Raw genomic sequence first — 16,198 nt, forward strand, 5'->3', positions numbered from 1 at the left:
GGAACATACATCACCCTCACTCATAAACAGGTGTCTGCACTGTCTATGCAGCTTTGTTATCCTACACTTACCTGCTGGAACATACGTCACCCTCACTCATAAACAGGTGTCTGCACTGTCTATGCAGCTTTGTTATCCTACAACTTACCTGCTGGAACATCATCACCCTCACTCATAAACAGGTGTCTGCACTGTCTATGCACTTTGTTATCCTAAACTTACCTGCTGGAACATACATCACCCTCACTCATAAACAGGTTCTGCACTGTCTATGCAGCTTTGTTATCCTACAATTACCTGCTGGAAAATAACATCACCACTCACATAAACAGTGTCTGCACTGTCTAAGCAAATTTGTTATCCTACACTTACCTGCTGGAACATACGTCACCCTCATTGATAAGCAGGAGTCTGCACTGTCTATGCAGCTTTGTTATCCTACACTTACCTGCTGGAAAATACATCACCCTCACTCATAAACAGGTGTCTGCACTGTCTATGCAGCTTTGTTATCCTACACTTACCTGCTGGAAAATACATCACCCTCACTCATAAACAGGAGTCTGCACTGTCTATGCAGCTTTGTTATCCTACACTTACCTGCTGGAAAATACATCACCCTCACTCATAAACAGGTGTCTGCACTGTCTATGCAGCTTTGTTATCCTACACTTACCTGCTGGAACATACATCACCCTCACTCATAAACAGGTGTCTGCACTGTCTAAGCAAATTTGTTATCCTAAACTTACCTGCTGGAACATACGTCACCCTCATTGATAAGCAGGAGTCTGCACTGTCTATGCAACTTTATTATTCTAAATTCACCTGCTGGAACATACAAGGTGTCTGCATTGTCTATGCAACTTTGTTATCCTAAACTTACCTGCTGGAACATGCATCACCCTCACTGATAAACAGATTTCTGCACTGTCTATGCAGCTTTTGTAAAGGTAAATTTTATTTACCATCACTTTGTGAAACAATTAACATAAGCTCTGTAGAGCTTTAAGCAACCGTAAGAAAAATTAAAACCAATTATACCTTACCCCCAGCAATTTGCTGGTACCCATTTACAGCTGGGTCGACTGCGGCAATCGAGATAAAGTGCCTTGTCCAAGGACACACCGCAATGGGAGTAGCCAGGAATCAAACCAAGGGCCTTCACCTCCATAGGAAAGCGTCTTCGCCCTCTTGACCACTGTATCCTATCCTAAACTTACCTGCAGGAACATAATCACCCTCATTGATAAACAGGTGTCTGCACTGTCTATGCAGCTTTGTTATCCTAAACTTACCTGCCAGAACATACATAACCCTCATTGATAAACAGGTGTCTGCACTGTCTATGCAGCTTTGTTATCCTAAACCTACCAGCAGGAACATACATCACCCTCAATGATAAACAGGTGTCTGCACTGTCTATGCAGCTTTGTTATCCTAAACCTACCTGCAGGAACATACATCACCCTCAATGATAAACAGGTGTCTGCACTGTCTATGCAGCTTTGTTATCCTAAATCTACCTGCAGGAACATACATCACCCTCAATGATAAACAGGTGTCTGCACTGTCTATGCAGCTTTGTTATCCTAAACCTACCTGCAGGAACATACATCAACCTCATTGATAAACAGGTGTCTGCACTGTCTATGCAGCTTTGTTATCCTAAACCTACCTGCAGGAACATACATCACCCTCAATGATAAACAGGTGTCTGCACTGTCTATGCAGCTTTGTTATCCTAAACCTACCTGCAGGAACATACATCACCCTCAATGATAAACAGGTGTCTGCACTGTCTATGCAGCTTTGTTATTCTAAACCTACCTGCAGGAACATACATCACCCTCAATGATAAACAGGTGTCTGCACTGTCTATGCAGCTTTGTTATCCTAAACTTACCTGCAGGAACAAACATCACCCTCAATGATAAACAGGTGTCTGCACTGTCTATGCAGCTTTGTTATCCTAAACCTACCTGCAGGAACATACATCACCCTCAATGATAAACAGGTGTCTGCACTGTCTATGCAGCTTTGTTATCCTAAACCTACCTGCCGGAACAAACATCAACCTCAATGATAAACAGGTGTCTGCACTGTCTATGCAGCCTTGTTATCCTAAACTTACCTGCAGGAACATTTCTGCACTGTCTATGCAGCTTTGTTATCCTAAACCTACCTGCAGGAACATACATCACCCTCAATGATAAACAGGTGTCTGCACTGTCTATGCAGCTTTGTTATCCTAAACCTACCTGCAGGAACATACATCACCCTCAATGATAAACAGGTGTCTGCACTGTCTATGCAGCTTTGTTATCCTAAACCTACCTGCAGGAACATACATCACCCTCAATGATAAACAGGTGTCTGCACTGTCTATGCAGCTTTGTTATCCTAAACCTACCTGCAGGAACATACATCACCCTCAATGATAAACAGGTGTCTGCACTGTCTATGCAGCTTTGTTATCCTAAACCTACCTGCAGGAACATACATCACCCTCAATGATAAACAGGTGTCTGCACTGTCTATGCAGCTTTGTTATCCTAAACCTACCTGCCAGAACATACATCAACCTCAATGATAAACAGGTGTCTGCACTGTCTAAGCAGCTTTGTTATCCTAAACCTACCTGCAGGAACATACATCACCCTCAATGATAAACAGGTGTCTGCACTGTCTATGCAGCTTTGTTATCCTAAACTTACCTGCAGGAACATACATCACCCTCAATGATAAACAGGTGTCTGCACTGTCTATGCAGCTTTGTTATCCTAAACCTACCTGCAGGAACATACATCACCCTCAATGATAAACAGGTGTCTGCACTGTCTATGCAGCTTTGTTATCCTAAACCTACCTGCAGGAACATACATCACCCTCAATGATAAACAGGTGTCTGCACTGTCTATGCAGCTTTGTTATTCTAAACCTACCTGCAGGAACATACATCACCCTCAATGATAAACAGGTGTCTGCACTGTCTATGCAGCTTTGTTATTCTAAACCTACCTGCAGGAACATACATAACCCTCATTGATAAACAGGTGTCTGCACTGTCTATGCAACTTTGTTATCCTAAATTCACCTGCTGGAACATATTAAATCAACCATAAAGACAGTCATGTTTCTGCACATTCTGTGAAGCTATTCTGTGCAGCTTGATTATCTAAAATTCAACTTCTGGAACACAATGTCTCCCCCTCTGAGACAGCTTTGTGCACTTCCTGTGCAGCTTGGTTTACAAAAACTAACCTGCTGGAACATACGTCGCCCACGCTGATAGACAGGTTTTTGCACTTTCTGTGTATCTACCAGCTGGAAGGAACTCTCATCTTCCTCATGATAATATGCATATTGACTGCCGCCTCCGCCAAAAGCTGAATTGTACTTCCCTGCAAATAAGGTAGATTTATTACAGTAGCATGATCTGGGATGCTGTATACAACTCAAGTGGATTTTGTCAGATCACACAAGTGATCTGGCCTGACAAAATCCACGAGAACTGAATACAACATCCCAGAGAATGACCCTTTTTATTATATGCCTTCTACTTTTTCTTTGCTGTTTTTCAGTAAATGATGACTAAATACTCAACTGCAAACTATAGCTATTTGTCTACCTCCCACAGGAATATCAGGGTTTCGACAAATTCTTTGAAAGCAACTTGTCCTAAAATTTTCACTTATCTTGCGACAATTTGTACTCATCCAGCAATTCACTTTATAGACAGTTGGCTAACTTGAACAAGAGGGCCATGATGGCCCTATATCGCTCACCTGAGTAGAGTTGCTTACTTGAACAAGATCTAGGCCTTCTGGTTTATTTTTAGAAAATTTTTGAAGATTTTCATATGTAAAATCAAGTGACCCCTGGGGTGGGTTCAATTTTGACCATGGGGGTCATTAATTGAACAAATGTTGTAGAGGTCCACTAGGCCATGCTACATGTGAAATATCTAAGCTCTAGGCCTTCTGGTTTATTTTTAGAATTTTTTTGAAGATTTTCATAATTATGCAAAATCAAGTGACCCCTAGGGCAGCGTCAATTTTGACCACGGGGTCATGATTTGAACAAATTTAGTAGAGGTCCACTAGGCAATGCTACATGTCAAATATCTAAGCTCTAGGCCTTCTGGTTTATTTTTAGAATTTTTTTTGAAGATTTTCGTATGTAAAATCAAGTGACTCCTGGGGCGGGGTCAATTTTGACCCCGGGGTCATGATTTGAACAACTTTAGTAGAGGTCCACTAGGCAATGCCACATGTCAAATATCAAAGCTCCAGGGCTTATGCTTTTTGAGAAGAAGATTTTTTAAGATTTTCCTATGTACAATCAAGTAACCCCTGGGGCAGGGTCAATTTTGTCCCCGGGGTCATGATTTGAACAAAATTGGTAAAGGTCCATTAGGCAATACTTCACACCATATATCTAAGCTCTAGGGCTTTTGGTTTTTGAGAAGAAGATTTTTTAAGATTTTCCTATGTAAAATCAAGTGACCCCTGGGGCGGGGTCAATTTTGACCCTGGGGGTCATGATTTAAACAAATTTTGTAGAGGTCCACTAGGCAATGCTACATGTCAAATATCTGAGCTCTAGGCCTTCTGGTTTATTTTATGAAATTTTTTGAAGATTTTCATATGTAAAATCAAGTGACTCCTGGGGCGGGGTCAATTTTGAACCGGAGGTCATGATTTGAACAACTTTAGTAGAGGACCACTAGGCAATGCTACATGTCAAATACCTAAGCTCTAGGGCTTCTGGTTTTTGAGAAGATTTTTTAAGATTTTCCTATGTAAAATCAAGTGACCCCTGGGGCGGGGTCAATACTAGGTCAGTAGGTCTAAAAATAGAAAAACATTGTGACCTCTCTAGAGTCCATATTTTTCAAGAGATCTTCATGAAAATTGATCAGAATGATCATCTTGATGATATCTAGGTAAGGTTCGAAACTGGGTCACATGCGATCAAAAACTAGGTCAGTAGGTCTAAAAATAGAAAAACCTTTTAACCTCTCTAGAGGCCATATTTCTCAATGTATCTTCATGAAAATTGGTGAGCCTGTTTAGCTTGATGATATCTAGAACAAATTCAAAACTGGGTCATGTGCGGTCAGAAACTAGGTCAGTAGGTCGAAAAATAGAAAAACCTTGTGACCTGTCTAGAGGCCATATTTTTCATGAGATCTTCATGAAAATTGGGAGAATGTGCACCTTGATGATATCTAGGTCAAGTTCAAAAGTGGGTCATGTGCATTCAAAAACTAGGTCATTAGGTCAGATAATAGAAAAACCTTGTGACCTCTGTAGAGGTCATATTTTTCAATGGATCTTCATGAAAGTTGGTCAGAATTTTTTATCTTGATGATATCTAGGTCACATATGCTCAAAAACTAGGTCACTATGTCAAATAATAGAAATAACGACGTCATACTCAGTTCAACACTGGGTCATATGGGGATAGGTGAGCGATTCAGGACCATCATGGTCCTTTTGTTCATTTTGGTCTGCCCCCTAATTTTAAAGTTATGGCCCCTGAAATAGGCAAAAATGACCATTTTCACCTTGTGACGTGCCTAGCTCAAAAAGTATTTCATATAAATAGATTAAATCTTGTATGAATCTCTATCATGATATGAACTTGTGCACCTCCTACTTTTTGTCTGGCTCCGCCCCCTATTTTCAGAGTTATGGCCCCTGAAATAGTCAAAAATGCACATTTTCACATTTTGACGTACCTAGCACAAAAAGTATTTAATATAAATGGTTGAAAACTTGCATAAGTCTTTATCATGATATAAACTTGCACATCTTCTATTTTTTGGCCGGCCCCCTATATTTAAAGTTATGGCATCTGAAATAGTAAAAAAATTCACCTAATTATGTGCCAAGCTCAAAAAGTATTTAATGTAAATTCATGAAACATTACTAGAGTCTTTGTCATGATGTGACCTTTCACACTTGGCATTCTTCTTAAAATTTTGTGCTTATTACAGAGTTATGGCCCTTGAAATAGCCAAAATAGTGGATTTTTTGTTTTTGATGCTTATAGCTCAAAAATATATGGCCTAGAATAATGAATCCTTTTCATTAAGTGTTTGTTTAGGCTAAACCCCATTAACACTGCAAACATTTGAATTATTGCCCCTTTTTATGACAAATGTACCAATGGGGGGGCACATGACCCACTTTTGAACTTGACCTAGATATCATCAAGGTGAACATTCTGACCAATTTTCATGAACTTTCATTGAAAAGTATAGCCTCTAGAGAGGTCACAAGGTTTTTCTATTTTTAGATCTACTGACCTAGATTTTGACCGCAGTTGACCCAGTTTCGAACTTGACCTAGATATCATCAAGATGAACATTCAGACCAACCTTCATACAGATCCCATGAAAAGTACGGCCTCTAGAGAGGTCACAAGGTTTTTCTATTTTTAGACCTACTGACCTAGTTTTTGAAGGCACGTGACCAACTTTCGAACTTGATCTTGATATCATCAAGGTGAACGTTCTGACCAATTTTCATGAAGATCTTGTGAAATATATGGCCTCGAGAGAGGTCACAAGGTTTTTCTATTTTTAGACCTACTGACCTTAGTTTTTGATGGTACGTGACCCAGTTTCGAACTTGACCTAGATATCATCAAGGTGAACATTCTTACCAATTTTCATGAAGATCTTGCGAAATATATGGCTTCTAGAGAGGTCACAAGGTTTTTCTATTTTTAGACCTACTGACTAAGTTTTTGATGGCACGTGACCCAGTTTCGAACTTGACCTAGATATCATCAAGGTGAACATTCTGACCAATTTTCATAAAGACCCCATGAAAAATGTGACCTCTAGAGTGGTCACAAGCAAAAGTTTACGCACGGACGGACGGACGCACGGTGCGCGATCACAAAAGCTCACCTTGTCACTTTGTGACAGGTGAGCTAATAAAAACAAGAGGGCCATAAAGGCCCTGTATCGCTCACCTGACCTATTGACCTAAAGATCATCAAGATTAACATTCTGACCAAGTTCCATTAAGATATTGTCATAAATGTTGTCTCTAAAGTGTTAACTAGTTTTTCCTCTGATATGACCCGGTGACCTAGTTTTTGACCCCACATGACCCAGATTCGAACTTGACCTAAAGATCATCAAGATTAACATTCTGACTAAGTTTCATGAAGATAAAGTTATAAATGTGGCCTCTAGAGTGATAACAAGCTTTTCCTTTGATTTGACCTAGTAACCTAGTTTTTGACACCTGACTCAGATTAAAACTTGACCTAAAGAACATCAAGATTAACATTTTGTCCAAGTTTCATTACAGTGATTTTTTTTTTCCCTTTTGGGGAAAGGTTTGTTACCGGATCAATTGTGAAAAATAGCGGGTTTTTACTCAGATTGGGAATTTTTATAGTTAATTAATAACATCATTTAGAATGCTTCTTCCTTTAATTCCATGTAAATAGCATCAAACAAACTGTTTAAATGGTTAAACCATGGTGAATGTCATTGTAAGTAAGTTTTCCTTCTGCAATCATCAAAATGCAAACTTAATTTGGTCATTTGGGGAATGTTTTGATAATTGAGAAAAAAGATTGCATTTTTCAATTGGGAAAAGGTCCTTTTAGGGGTACTATATAAAGAAGGAAAAAAATCGCTGCATTAAGATATGGTCATAAATGTGGCCTCTACAGTTTTAACTAGCTTTTCCTTTGATTTGACCTGGTGACCTAGTTTTTCACCCCACCTGACTCAGATTTAAACCGGACCTTGAGACCATCAAGATAAACATTCTGACCAAGATTCATGAAGATACAGTCATAAATGTGGCCTCTACAGTGTTAACAAGCTTTTCCTTTGATCTGACCTGGTGACCTGGTTTTTGACCCTACATGACCCATTATCAAACATGTCCAAGATTTTATTGAGATTAAACATTCTGACCAAATTTCAATAAGATTGGGTCAAAATTGTGACCTCTAGTGTGTTAACAAGCTTTCCCTTTGATTTGACCTGGTGACCTAGTTTTTGACCCCAGATGACCCAATATCGAACACATCCAAGATTTATTTGGGAGTAACATTCTGGCCAAGTTTCAATAAGATTGGGTCAAAACTGTGACCTCTAGTGTTAACAAGCTTTTCCTTTGATTTGACCGGGTGACCTAGTTTTTGACCCCAGATGACCCAATATCAAACTTGTCCAAGATTTAATTGAGAGTAACATTCTGACCAAGTTTCAATAAGACTGGGCCAAAATTGTGACCTCTAAAGTGTTAACAGTCAAATTGTTGATGACAGACGGTAGAATGGTTTTTATGCACTTGTATCGTTCTGGCACATTTTTTACCTTACATAATGTATTAAAATGTATACCACCACAAGGAACTAAGTGCACTTAAATCCGTCCGGTTTTCATGTTAATGCACTTATAACGTTCTGGCATATAGGTTATAACACACTAAATAGTTATTGTTCTTTATTCTATGTAAAACTGACCTAATTCCAATGACTGCAGCACACATCAGGACCCATTTTAAATTTCTGTAACCTACATTTTCTTGAAGAATATTGTCAGTTCTAACTAAAAATCAAAAGAAAAGTGGGGGTCATGTTTGATGTAAGAAAAATAATTTCAGTCAAACACACAAACTGCAAAATCAGCTAAAAAATGAGAACCCAAATTATACTGGTGGTGTATGATCTACGTTTCCATGAAAATTTTGTAATGTTATTTCATTATGAAAATGCTACCTACATGTCAAGCATAGTTCTGTCATGTGATTTTAGCAAAAAAATTGCAAAGAAAATCAGGAAAATAGCTCTACAGAGTAAAAAAACTGAGGACTATTTGTATCCGTATTTATGCGACTACCAATTTTTTTGCGCGCCATTTTTCTTTTTAGTGTCTGTATGCCAATAACAATACTGATGATAAGCACTTATTGCGATATTGAAAAGTATGGCCTCTAGAGAGGTCACAAGGTTTTTCTATTTTTAGACCTACTGACCTAGTTTTTGACCGCAGTTGAACCAGTTTCGAACTTGACCTAGATATCATCAAGATAAAAATTCTGACCAATTTTCATACAGATCCCATGAAAAATATGGCCTCTAGAGAGGTCACAAGGTTTTTTTCTTATTTGACCTACTGACCTAGTTATTGATGGCATGTGACCCAGTTTCAAACCTGACCTAGATATCATCAAGGTGAACATTCTGACCAATTTTCCTGAAGATCCATTCACAAGTATGGCCTCTAGAAAGGTCACAAAGTTTTTCTATTTTTAGACCTACTGACCTAGTTTTTGACCGCAGTTGACCCAGTTTTGAACTTGACCTAGATATCATCAAGATGAACATTCTGACCAACTTTCATACAGATCCCATGAAAAATATGGCCTCTAGAGAGGTCACAAGGTTTTTTTTATTATTTGACCTACTGACCTAGTTTTTGAGGGCACATGACCCAGTTTCGAACTTGACCTAGATATCATCAAGGTGAACATTCTGAACAACTTTCATGAAGATCCATTGAAAAGTATGGCCTCTAGAGAGGTCACAAGGTTTTTCTATTTTTAGACCTACTGACCTAGTTTTTGATCGCAGTTGACCCAGTTTCAAATTTAACCTAGATATCATCAAGATAAACATTCTGACCAACTTTCATAAAGATCCCATGAAAAATGTGACCTCTAGAGTGGTCACAAGCAAAAGTTTACGCATGCAAGGACGCACGTACGCACGACGGACGCTGCGTGATCACAAAAGCTCACATTGTCACTTTGTGACATGTGAGCTAAAAATTATTTACGTAAATATTATGAAAGGATCATATCTTTCTCTATGAAAAATAAATAAGATAACACCTCTTCTGCTGATTTCATGCAATATTTGTTTCCATAAACCCATTTTTATGCTACAAAATTTGACGGATACACGGGTGCAATTTTTATCATTCAGTAAAATACACGGAGTGGTGTTGTTAAATAATAAAATTTCGATTAATTTTCTAGCAGGTAGGTAGCGAAATCCGTCAGACCATAAGATAAGTCTGATAAATTTTGATCCGGTCTGCCACAATATATCAAGTTCACAAGACTTGACCTTAGATCTAGGGACCTGGTTCTTGCGCATGACACTTCGTCTCGTGGTGGTGAACATTTGTGTCAAGTTTTATCAAAATCCCTCTATGCATGAAGAAGAAATGCTCCGGACAAGGTTTTCGTTCTTGTATCCTTTGACCTCTAAGTGTGACCTTGACCTTAGACCTAGGGACCTGGTTCTTGCGCATGACACTCCGTCTCATGATGATGAACAATTGTGCCAACTTTCATCCAAATCCCTACATGCATGAAGAAGATATGCTCCGGACAGTCATTCTTGAATTTGACCTTTGACCTCTATGTGTGACCTTGACCTTAGACCTAGGGACCTGGTTCTTGCGCATGACAATCCGTCTCATGATGATGAACAACTGTGCCAAGTTTCATCAAAATCCCTCCATGCATGTAGAAGATATGCTCCGGACAAAGTCTGTGGACTACGTGACAGGCGAGCTAAAAACAATAGGGCTCATCAGCTCTGTAAGCCCGATCACCCCATGAAGTTTAAAGGTTCTAGGTCAAATCCAGTTAGTGATCGGAAATAAAGTGTGACAATGGATGGACAGACAATATGTCTTCACCCATAATAAAAGCTTTGCTCATTTGTCATATGTGCCTATATATAACCGACTTTAAAGGGGTAATAACCAAAATGCATTTCAACCCGAAATTGCTATTAAATTGCTATTAAAGTATTGTCAGAGGAGTAGTCTGGACAAACTTTGAAGACAGAATAACAGACAAAATCAATACATCTCCCCACATATTGTGAGACATAAATATCCTGAGCCTATGCTGTTAGAAGAGATTTTCAAGTTTGTACATACCTAGATGTCTCTTATCCTGGTATGTTGCACCAGTCCAGTCAGAAACCTGGAATTAACAGGCAAATTCAGTGAATTTATATACCTCGCAGAATATGTCATTCTTATGAATGAGGGGGATTATATTTTGAAAGAATTTAATTTCTAACTAGAATTTGCTTTTGTAAAAAAGCACATGTCTCCCCCATTGCAAAGTCATATAGGCAAGAAGTCAATAGGGGTCAGGAGCGAAAGTCAAAGAGACACTGATGGTTGGCTGCAATAGGGATCATCTACTTGGTATGTCCAGTCATCCCGTTAAATTTCAACATTATTGGCCTAGTGGTTCTCAAGTCACTGTTCAGGCTCCTGTGACCTTGACCTTTGATCAAGTGACCTCAAAATAAATAGGGGTCATCTACTCTGCATGTCCAATCACCCTATTAAGTTTCAACATTTTAGGTAAAGTGGTTCTCAAGTTATTCTCCAGAAATGATTTTACATGACCAGGCCCCTGTGACCTTGACCTTTAATAGACTGACCCCAAAATCAATAGGGAACATCTACTCTGCATGTTCAATCATCCTATGAAGTTTCAACATTCTAGGTCAAGTGGTTCTCAAGTTATTGATTGGAAATTGTTTTCCATTTTCAGGCTCCTGTGACCTTGACCTTTAACAGTGTGACCCACAAATCGATAGGGGTCATCTACTCTGCATGTTCAATCATCCTATGAAGTTTCAACATTCTGGATCAAGAGGTTCTGAAGTTATTGATTGGAAATTGTTATCAATTTTCAGGCCCCTGTGACCTTGACCTTTAATGGAGTGACCCCAAAATCGTTAGGGGTCATCTACTCTGCATGAACAATCATCCTATGAAGTTTCAACATTCTAGGTCGAGTGGTTCTCAAGTTACTGACCGGAAATGGTTTTCAATGTTCAGGCCCCTGTGACCTTGACCTTTAATGGAGTGACTCCAAAATCAATGGGGGTCATCTACTTTTCATGTACAATCATCCTATGAAGTTTCAACACTGACCTTTAACAGAGTGACCTTGACCTTTAACACAGAGACCCCAAAAACAATAGGGGTCATTTACTCTGCATGAACATTCATCCTATGAAGTTTCAACATTCTGGGTCGAGAGGTTCTCAAGTTATTGATCAGAAAGGATTTTTGACGTTCATGCCCCTGTGACCTTGACCTTTAACAGAGTGACCCCAAAATCGATAGGGGTCATCTACTCTGCATGACCAATCATCCTATGAAGGATCAACATTCTGGGTCAAGTGGTTCTCAAGTTATTGATCGGAAATGGTTTTCAATGTTCAGGCCCCTGTGACCTTGACCTTTGACGGAGTAACCCCAAAAACAATAGGGGTCGTCTACTCCAGCACCCCTACAACCCTATGAAGTTTGAAGGTTCTAGATCAAATAGTTCTCCAGTTATTGATCGGAAATTAAGTGTGACATACGTACGGACGGACAGGGCAAAAACTTCACAGAGTAGGCTCAGGAGACAGCAAACAAAGACTTTTTTAAATGTGGCTTAAGAGAGGTACAGATAAAGTGTATCAAAATACTATAAAAGTAAAATTCTAAGCAAAAAGGTGGGATAATTCAGGAAATATTGGTGCAAGAGTCATGCACCTTGTGTCATATGATGTGGGTGATAATGTGGAACAACTACTTCAAGTTTGAAACAAATGCATTTCGTAATAACCGAGATATAGTGAAAATGCATCAAAATTAACCTTAAATTCTAAAATTGGTGTCAAAGTTATGCACCTTGTGTCACATGATAAGGGTGATAAGGTGGAACATCTATTTTCAGTTTGAATCAAATCCATTTAGTAATAACTGAGATATAATGAAAATGCATCAAAATTAACCTTAAATTCTAAGTAAAAGGGGGCATAATTCATGAAATATTGGTGTCAGAGGTATGCACCTTGTGTCACATGTGGGTGATGAGGTGGAACATCTATTTAAGTTTGAATAAAATCTATTTAGTAATAACTGAAATACAGTGAAAACAAATCAAAATTAACCTTAAACTAGAGATGCTTTTGAGAAAAGCGCATGTCTCCCACAACTGCCCCTATGAAAAATGTGTAGTTTCTCTAGATGGTTTAGACGAGTGGATCCAATAAGATGGTCTGGATGAGCAGATCCAATCAGTAATTCAAGGGCCATAAATCAACAAGAGGACCATGATGGTCCTGAATCGCTCACCTCTTCCCACATGACCCAGTTTTGAGTATGACGTCGTTTTTTCTATTATTTGACCTAGTTTTTGAGCTCATGTGACCCAGTTTTGAACTTCACCTAGATATTATCAAGATAAAAATTCTGACCAATTTTCATGAAGATCCATTGAAAAATATGGTCTCTAGAGAGGTCACAAGGTTTTTCTATTATTTGACCTATTGACCTAGTTTTCGAAGGTACATGACCCTGTTTTGAATTTTACCTAGATATCATCAAGGTGAACATTCTCACTAATTTTCATGAAGATCTCATGAAAAATACGGCCTGTAGAGAGGTCACAAGGTTTTTTTCTATTTTTATACCAACTGGCCTAGTTTTTGACCGCACGTGACCCAGTTTCGAAACTGACCTAGATATCATCAAGGTGAACATTCAGATCAATTTTCATGAAGATACATTGAAAAATATGGCCTCTATAGAGAGGTCAAAAGATTTTTCTAATTTTAGACCTACTGACCTAGTTTTTGACCGCAGTTGACCCAGTTTCAAACTTGACCTAGATATCATCAAGATGAACATTCAGACCAACTTTCATACAGATCCCATGAAAAGTATGGCCTCTACAGAAGTCACAAGGTTTTTTTTATTATTTGACCTACTGACCTAGTTTTTTAGGGCATGTGACCAAATTTGACCTAGATATCATCAAGGTGAACATTCTGACCAATTTTCATGAAGATCCATTCAAGGGTATGGCCTCTAGAGAGGTCAAAAGGTTTTTCTATTTCAAGACCTACTGACCTAGTTTTTGATCGCAGTTGACCCAGTTTCAAATTTGACCTATATATCATCAAGATAAACATTCAGACCAACTTTCATACAGATCCCATGAAAAATATGGCCTCTGGAGAGGTCACGTTTTTTCATTATTTGACCTACTGACCTACTTTTTGATGGCACGTGACCCACTTTCGAACTTGACCTAGATATCATCAAGATGAACATTCTGACCAATTTTTATGGAGATCCATTCACAAGTATGGCCTCTAGAGAGGTCACAAGGTTTTTCTATTTTTTGACCTACTGACCTAGTTTTTGACCGCACATGACCCTGTTTCGAACTTGACCTAGATATCATCAAGATGAACATTCAGACCAACTTTCATACAGATCCCATGAAAAATATGGCCTTTAGAGAGGTCACAAGGTTTTTCTATTATTTGACCTACTGACCTAGTTTTTGAAGGCACGTGACCTACTTTCGAACTTGACCTAGATATCATCAAGGTGAACATTCTGACCAATTTTCATGAAGATCTTTTGAAATATGGCCTCTAGAGAGGTCACAAGGTTTTTCTATTTTTAGACCTACTGACCTAGTTTTTGACCGCAGGTGACCCAGTTTCGAACTTGCTCTAGATATCATCAAGGTGAACATTCTGACCAATTTTCATAAAGACCGCATAAAAAATGTGACCTCTAGAGTGGTCACAAGCAAAAGTTTACGCACGAACGGACAACGGACGACGGACGCTGTGCGATCACAAAAGCTCACCTTGTCACTTTGTGACAGGTGAGCTAAAAAATCAAGATAGTCAGATCACTTATGAAGATGAACAATTTAACTTGAATAGTAAACCTGAATCAAACAAAAAAGAAATAAATAATCTCAGAGGAGTATTAGAACTGATGGAATCAGATATGATAAATACTTTTTGTGACGGCAGATATACTGATGAGGTACGCGAATGTTGCATGAGTTTACTAACAGAGTGCAATGTTAGTTTAACTAAATTACCGGATGTTGTCCGTGTGGTTCTATCCTCATTTACTGGTAAAGTTCCCTATAGACTGCCAAGTAAAACGCTGTTGAGTTGGCTTATGACGGAGGCGAAGGTTGTGGCTGCGAAACATGTAGCATCAGAAATGCTCAATGATTTTGAGAAAAATCTTGAAACAAGAGGACCATGATGGTTCTGAATCGCTCACCTCTTCCCACATGACCCAGTTTTGAGTATGACGTCATTTTTTTCTATTATTTGACATAGTGACCTAGTTTTTGAGCTCATGTGACCCAGTTTTGAACTTCACCTAGATATTATCAAGATAAAAATTCTGACCAATTTTCATGAAGATCCATTGAAAAATGTGGTCTCTAGAGAGGTCACAAGGTTTTTCTATTATTTGACCTATTGACCTAGTTTTCGAAGGTACGTGACCCTGTTTTGAATTTTACCTAGATATCATCAAGGTGAACATTCTCACTAATTTTGATGAAGATCTCATGAAAAATATGGCCTCTAGAGAGGTCACAAAGTTTTTCTATTTTTATACCTACTGGCCTAGTTTTTGACCGCATGTGACCCAGTTTCGAAACTGACCTAGATATCAGCAAGGTGAACATTCAGATCAATTTTCATGAAGATCCGTTAAAAAATATGGCCTCTTGAGAGGTCAAAAGATTTTTCTAATTTTAGAGCTAATGACCTAGTTTTTGACCGCAGTTGAACCAGTTTCAAACTTGACCATGATATCATCAAGATGAACATTCAGACCAACATTCATACAGATCCCATGAAAAGTATGGCCTCTAGAGAGGTCACAAGGTTTTTCTTTTTCAAGACCTACTGACCTAGTTTTTGATCGCAGTTGACCCAGTTTCAAAGCTGACCTATATATCATCAAGATAAACATTCAGACCAACTTTCATACAGATCCCATGAAAAATATGGCCTCTAGAGAGGTCACAACGTTTTTTCATTATTTGACCTACTGACCTACTTTTTGATGGCACATTACCCACTTTCGAACTTGACCTAGATATCATCAAGATGAACATTCTGACCAATTTTTATGGAGATCCATTCACAAGTATGGCCTCTAGAGAGGTCACAAGGTTTTTCTATTTTTAGACCTACTGACCTAGTTTTTGACCGCACATAACCCTGTTTCGAACTTGACCTAGATATCATCAAGATGAACATTCAGACCAACTTTCATACAGATCCCATGAAAAATATGGCCTTTAGAGAGGTCACAAGGTTTTTCTATTATTTGACCTACTGA

The 16,198-nt window shown here is 38.7% G+C and overlaps 1 protein-coding gene across 1 annotated transcript in view; it reads right to left on the minus strand.

Annotated features, from left to right (window-relative positions):
- The window catches only part of LOC123563983 (eukaryotic translation initiation factor 3 subunit D-like), a 224,789-nt gene that overhangs the window by 187,384 nt on the left and 21,207 nt on the right, over positions 1-16,198 (minus strand). Inside the window, exons 2-3 of the mRNA XM_053536644.1 lie at positions 10,943-10,988; positions 3,265-3,404 (exon numbers count right to left, since the gene is read on the minus strand). Coding sequence (XP_053392619.1) covers positions 3,265-3,404; positions 10,943-10,988 — 186 coding nt within the window. The remainder of the gene's footprint in view (positions 1-3,264; positions 3,405-10,942; positions 10,989-16,198) is intronic.

This window comes from Mercenaria mercenaria, chromosome 2 (genome assembly GCF_021730395.1).
Source record: "Mercenaria mercenaria strain notata chromosome 2, MADL_Memer_1, whole genome shotgun sequence".
Lineage (NCBI taxonomy): Eukaryota > Metazoa > Mollusca > Bivalvia > Venerida > Veneridae > Mercenaria > Mercenaria mercenaria.